This window comes from Nansenia antarctica (assembly GCF_963989245.1).
Source record: "Nansenia antarctica genome assembly, chromosome: 7".
NCBI classification, from domain to species: Eukaryota; Metazoa; Chordata; class Actinopteri; order Argentiniformes; family Microstomatidae; genus Nansenia; species Nansenia antarctica.
Genome location: NC_137677.1, coordinates 6,044,476 through 6,051,062, shown reverse-complemented (window position 1 = coordinate 6,051,062; position 6,587 = coordinate 6,044,476). Strand labels below are relative to the sequence as shown.

Genomic DNA, 6,587 nt, shown 5'->3' with positions numbered 1-6,587 from the left:
CAATAGTTATTGTGCAGCTTAATCTGCCAAAACAATGGATGTTAGAACTTGATGAATAATGTTGCTGAAATGAACTGCTATGTTCTGCAACAACAAATTGTATGAGACAAACAGTTACCATTCTGTATTATACTCCCACCTAGTGTGAAACCCATGAGCTATACACTGAGACAAGCACACACTGTACCCAAAGGTACTGTATAATATTAATAATAATAATAAAAATAAAATATTATAACATGACATTGATCTCTGAGTCAACAGGGTTTAACTAGTGTAGAGAATGTTGCAAGTCATCCTGAAATTGGCCATAGGTACATTATACTATTCTATTCAGTCAACTTTAATTCAAAGCTTTACATAAACAAACTTATGAGAGAATCATTCAGTTGGATATTGAGTGGTAGCACCCAAACCTATTTATTTATTTTCACATCAGTTCATGTTTGTTGTTCTTTTTTTTTTTCAGGGTTTTTATAACTGTCTGCAAATCAATCTTTCACTTAAGTGTTCTATTGTGAATTTTACAAAAAAACAAATTCATTAACTTAGAATAAGTTATAAAACAACCAATGCACTGGCTGATTATGTAAGATCAAATAGGAAAGGCTGAATTAGAATGTGCCTAGCAAGCAGACTACAGTGAATAATAGACTTCTCTGTAGTTAATAGTGATGTAGTTAATGAGTAACTTCTGAATTGATTCAGAACTCAAATCTAGGAGAATCCAAGGTTAATTATTCAAAAAGCCCAAAGCCAACAGTTTGTCTCCTCATTCTGAGAGTACCATAAAACAGTGGTGCTACTGCAACGTCAGTTAGTAAGAAACTGATTGATTGACAGCTCATTAACTTAAAAGGATTGTTTTTCAATTTGAGGAAAAAAAACAAACAAAACACAGACTTAATCAAATACACATCCTATACTCAGCCTTACTCACTCCTGGAAGTTCTCTTTTGAGTCCTTTTAAGCAGATATGGATGCTACTTTAAAAAATATAGGAATATACTGTATGTACACATACTTCTCTTATCATTAATTACTGCGTAGCCAAAGTATTTTTAAAATCATAAAGGCTTGCTACCTCTGGATGGGAAAACAACAACAACAACAACAACAACAGTCTTCCCTTAGATGAAAGACACTTGTTCTGTTGTTGCACAAGGTTATCCAGAGACTGACCCCTCCCCTCCCTCCTATCCTCCTCCATACATATCCTCCCAAACAGGGGGCCGAATCCAGCCTCCCACCCACCCGGGAGGAGCCATCACATTCCTGAAGGCTTGAGTCAAGAGTGGTGGGTGGGGCAGAAATACATGGATTTCCTATGATGTGATTCCTGCTGGCTCCAGTGAGCGTGTGCTCTCCAGTTTAGGAGAGCAGATACTCTCGGCTCCTATCACCAGGATGACAGGAGGCGCCTGACTCCTGTGATGGTGGCTGAGGAGGGACAGTTCATGACATGGGGGTTTGGTGGGTCGGGGAATGTTATTAGGAGTTAGCGGCCGAGTTCTCATTGCTGGTTGAGCTGGAGGATGGGGGTGTAGTAGAGGAAGAGGTAAAGTTCATCCCTGATAGGCCAGGAGGATTCAAGGCTGTGTTCTGGCCGCTCAAGCTTTTCCTGCACACTGGACACGTGTCGTGCTGTAGAGGCAAAACAGGGACACAAACGTAAGGCATCGCTAACGGCAGGACCTCGACAAGTCATTCACAATCTGTTTGAAACACTCCCCTGCGGCAGGAGGCTGCGGTCCATCAGGACCATAACCTCTCACCACAAAAACAGTTTCTTTCTCTCTGCAGTCAGCCTCATCAACGAGGCCCGGGACCCCCACTGACACTGACTCTCACCCTGCCCCCATAGACACTATCTATTGTAAATATCCATTCATTCATATTTATATCTTACTTGATCTTGTTTTTGCACTACTTGTTTTTTACATTCTTATTATTATTATTATTATTATATGTTATGTTGCCTGTTTGCACCAATCTACCACAGCAAATTCCTTGTATGTGAAAACCTACTTGGCGAATCAAGACATTCTGATTCTGATTCCTCGCAGCCTCTCCCCCTCGCCCCCTTCTCAAAACACCTCAAATCCAAGGTTCCCTCTAATGTGTTTCTGAGAAGGTGGCTAGGAGAGCAAGGAGGGATGCCAGGAAAGAGAATACTGTTTGAGTTTCCCCTCAACATCAACAATTGTCTCACAGAAGCTTTGATGCCCTGTTCGACGGATATTGTTAAGTCATATTGGGTTTTAGTCAGAGATTGTATCGGAGAGTAGAAGAAAAGGGTAGGGTACAAAAACAAGAGAGAGAAGAAAGCAGGATATGAGTGGAGATCTGCTACAGTTACCTGTTCCAGCCAGGGTACTATGCAGTCGTTGTGAAACAAGTGATTACACGGAAGCTGCCTAACGTTTTCTCCGGCACTGTAGTCTTCTTTACACACCGGACATTCTAGACCTGAGGCTAAAACACAGAGGACAACGTCAGTTAGTGACAAAGCATTTGTTTCCGTTTACTCCCCAGAATTCAAATCAGTCCCTGACTGATTTCCATAGAGAATCACCTTCAGACCAGTTGGTGACGTGAGACACTTTGTGTGACCGGATGTTCCACCCTTTTGCACTGACACTCCCCCCCACACGGATTTAATAGCATATCGTGAGCTTAGAATGATAAGGTTCTATCTCCGTTTAGAATGATAAGGTTCTATCTCCGTTTAGGGTAATTCAGAGATATTGAGCGTCAACATTTTTACATTCCATTATGTTTTGTGAGATGGAACCTATGTATTTTATGAATTACTTAAAAAAATAACACAACACAGGCATTAATAAACACCTAATGGATCAGATTATGTAAAAAAACTCAATTTTGACAAAAATGGAGATAGAACCTTATTAATTCTAACGTCACGATATGATTGGTGTAAGCAGGGGCTACTCACCGACATGCTCCTCTGTGATATGAACTGTAGGGAGACTCTTGATTTTATCCCTGTCGGCTGGCGGAGGCCCAGTGTTCTCAAACTGATTTAATAACTAGGAGAGACAAAAGAAAAAAGTGATAAACTAAGTTAATGGAGTGTGTGTGTGTGTGTATCTTGATGGTCAAGACTACTACTGCACTGTTCTAACACAATATTTACACCCTGCAATGTTACAGCTTTCTTTTGGTCTTTTTGTGATTAACGGCCATTAACGAGGGCTAGCTACCATAAACATGAAGAACACACCTGGGTTATGATTGCATCTAGTCCGTTGGCACCCCAGGCATAATCCATAGGGTTTGAGTGAAGAACCCCCCTTTTGAGAAGGATAAACAAACGGGTATGAATACTACTAAACGTGTTTATGAATTATTTAATTATTATTATTATTATTTTCAGAAAAGTGTTAACACAATATTCAGTGTGAATCTCGAGACCTTGCTTATTGCACTGACTCACCAGGGACCAACACCAATATTTGGCATTGCCGTAGGAGCGATTATGCCATTCACTAGCTGCTGAATAATTCTGCAAAATAAAAAGGGGGAAACAAAAGAAAATATGGTTATGCTCTGCACGCGTCAGGAAATGAGAAGTGACACCTGATGTGATCCGTACTACAGAGGACGTGAGTCGTCATCATCACAGCGTCTGGGGGAAGAGCCGGTCGGTGGGGGGGGGGGGGGGGGGAGCTAGTGACTCAATCCATGACTCATGGAGAGTCCTGTGAGAACAGTAACTGTACCTACCCCTCTAAAGTCGGGACTCCCTCGTGCCTCCCTGCCTGCCTTGGTTGCCGAGGTTGCCGGGGCTGCCGAGGTTGCCTCGGGCCGTAGCGCTGCCGCGACGCCATTTCCCTTTCCCGCCGGTTCTCCGCCTCCCGGTTGTCCTCTGGCGCCAGCCCCGCTCCCCCGAAGTCAAAGGTGTCGTCAAACACACCCAGGGCAAACTGTCCGTAGCCCGAGGGGAATGTAAACATATGCTGGTCCACATTCTGAGAGACAAGAAGAGAACAAAAGACAACTCTACTACAGGCTACATGCTAGTCACCTGCTTGTCACAGCATGTTCCATAGAAGAATCAGGCTAACGACGACTCTACGTCAATAAAAGCAAGTCGAATTTCATTTTCGCTGAATTCTTCCAGAATGAATGATGGCATGCTTTCTTGTTTGTTATGACAAAACAATATCATGGTCTCTGTTTTCAAATAGGCAGACCTCCCCTATAGCCTGGATTGTCAACACTTAACAGGTAGCCTAGTAGGGGATGTGTGACTTTGTAACAGTAAATGAGCTCAAAACACCTCGAACGGCTGCTGGTTCTGATCACCGCTGGAGCTGGTGGAAGTGGACCCGGACCCATTTTCAGTGCTGTTCATGAGGGTGGAAAAAACAGTTCATTTTCAAGAGTGATGTTGTTTCAATGTGCTCACACCTCTTTACCAGAGTGGTTTATCAGAGGTCAAAGGTGCAACCAGAAAAATAATCTCACAGGTGCCACGGTGAGGTTGACATCTTTAATAAGACTAACCGTGACATTGCTAAAATGTTAGCCTATTTCGCATTAAACAAGTAGGTCCCGACCTTGTTCGATCCCAGTAACAAGGACGTGAAATACCAACCTCTCCTCAAGCAGCTCCTCAATGAATCCTGACTCACATCGTGGGCATGTGTAATCCTGCACACAAAAACAACACAATCCCTTTAGGCTACAATCATTCATCAATCTGAAAGAGAACAATATTACACACTAGAGCAATTATTCCTATTGAAATAGACAGGCTACTTAAGACCGAAGCTACTTAAGATATTCAAATAAAGCCTCCAATTCTTCTGTCTAATTTGACTGTCGAACCGACTGAGGAAAGCCTAATAATGAGCCTTTTTCATTGCGAGAAAACGTCACTTTACTATTCTATGATCTATGGCGGATCATTCCCGCAGCTGACTGCTATGCTGATGTGTCTTACTGAATGGTACTAGTCACAGCATGAAGAATGCACCATGCTATTGTTGCTGTTACTGTAGAATTTCAACACTGGATATGGCAAACATTTGACATTGGAATCTGCCAGAAAACAACGTACCTAGACCCTTTTACCACACACTTTCTACAGGAAGCCTCCATTGATCTACATTGTGCCTATTATTATTATTATTATTATTATAATAAAAAGAGATTACACATAGTTATCATAGATGTGGACACGTCAACATCATTGTAACATCGATGCACCTCAAGTCAGATGAGAAGCACATGCCAACCAAGGTCATAATCGTAGATTTTAAAATTCAGCTCAAGATCACACACACACACACACGTATGGTCCATTTAGATTTCTTTGATCTCAATGAGGCTAGAAGAATCATGGGGCTAAATAATGATCAATGACAACATAACGGACTGGCCAATCGTCAGTTTAGAATGATAAGGTTCTATCTCTGTTTAGAATGATAAGGTTCTATCTCCGTTTAGAATGATAAGGTTCTATCTCCGTTTAGGGCAGTTCAGAGATATTGAGAGTCAAAGTTTTTACATTCCGTTATGTTTTGTGAGATGGAACCTTTGTATTTTATGAATGACTAACTCAAAAATGTCAACATTTTTAAAAAAACAACACCACACAGGCGTTAATAAACACCTGTTGGATCAGATTTTTTTTGACAAAAATGGAGATAGAACCTTATAATTCTAACGTCACGCAATGTCACCCACCAAATTGAAGGAAGGTAGCTATGTATGTGATGCTCACTAGTAGTCACACACATGATCACTGTCTGTGTGTGGAACTGTCAAGTTGATGTCATCCACTGTGTGTGACTGTGTGTGTCTCTCTTTCTGTGTGTGTGTGTGTGTGTGTGTGTGTGTGTGTGTGTGTGTGTGTGTGTGTGTGTGTGTGTGTGTGTGTGTGTGTCTCTCTCTGTGTGTGTGTGTGTGTGTGTGTGTGTGTGTGTGTGTGTGTGTGTGTCTCTCTCTCTCTGTGTGTGTGTGTGTGTGTGTGTGTGTGTGTGTGTGTGTGTGTGTGTGTGTGTGTGTCTCTCTCTCTCTCTCTCTCTCTCTCTCTCTCTCTCTCTCTCTCTCTCTCTCTCTCTCTCTCTCTCTCTCTGTGTGTGTATGTCTCTCTCTCTCTCTCTGTGTGTGTGTATGTGTGTCTCTCTCTCTCTCTGTGTGTGTGTGTGTGTGTGTGTGTGTGTGTGTGTGTGTCTCATTGTGTGTGTGTGTGTGTGTGTGTGTGTGTGTGTGTGTGTGTGTGTGTGTGAAATCTCAAGCACATTCAATTGAGAAACAATTGACCCCTTTTTCCTGACCCATTGGACCCAAACTGGCGAGTGAATGAATCGTGATCAAGCTGAGGCGAATATCTAGCTAGCTTAGCACAATCACTAGCACACAAATGAGATGCAGGGACGCCACACACACTCTCAAGATTATCAACCACACAATTGATGCTCCGTGCACACATTATGGGGTATATATATACACACATATAGACTTACAGGGAGACGAGGGCTGATCTCGGCGGAACATCTGTGGCAGAAGAACCGGCTGGGCCAGGGAGGTGCTTCAGCCATCTTTCTGTGTTTCAC

At 42.4% G+C, this 6,587-nt stretch overlaps 1 protein-coding gene across 1 annotated transcript; it reads right to left on the bottom strand.

Annotated features, from left to right (window-relative positions):
• Positions 1 to 396: 396 nt before the first annotated feature.
• On the bottom strand, positions 397 to 6,587 carry LOC308162964 (E3 ubiquitin-protein ligase RNF126-like). The gene is made up of 9 exons (XM_080537114.1): positions 6,498 to 6,587; positions 4,622 to 4,677; positions 4,304 to 4,370; positions 3,748 to 3,992; positions 3,458 to 3,526; positions 3,245 to 3,314; positions 2,957 to 3,050; positions 2,360 to 2,475; positions 397 to 1,644 (listed from the first exon to the last, which is right to left on the bottom strand). Exons 1-9 carry the CDS (start codon positions 6,570 to 6,572, stop codon positions 1,492 to 1,494), a joined length of 945 nt encoding a protein of 314 aa, XP_080393240.1. The 5' UTR covers positions 6,573 to 6,587; the 3' UTR covers positions 397 to 1,491.

Excerpts from the sequence above, each read along its gene's own strand:
- LOC308162964 (XM_080537114.1), bottom strand. The coding sequence starts at position 6,572 with ATGGCTGAAGCACCTCCCTGGCCCAGCCGGTTCTTCTGCCACAGATGT. Across the intron at positions 4,678-6,497 it reads AGATCAGCCCTCGTCTCCCT|GATTACACATGCCCACGATG; the intron begins GTAAGTCTATAT and ends TTTTGTGTGCAG. Across the intron at positions 3,315-3,457 it reads AATATTGGTGTTGGTCCCTG|GGGGGTTCTTCACTCAAACC; the intron begins GTGAGTCAGTGC and ends CCTTCTCAAAAG.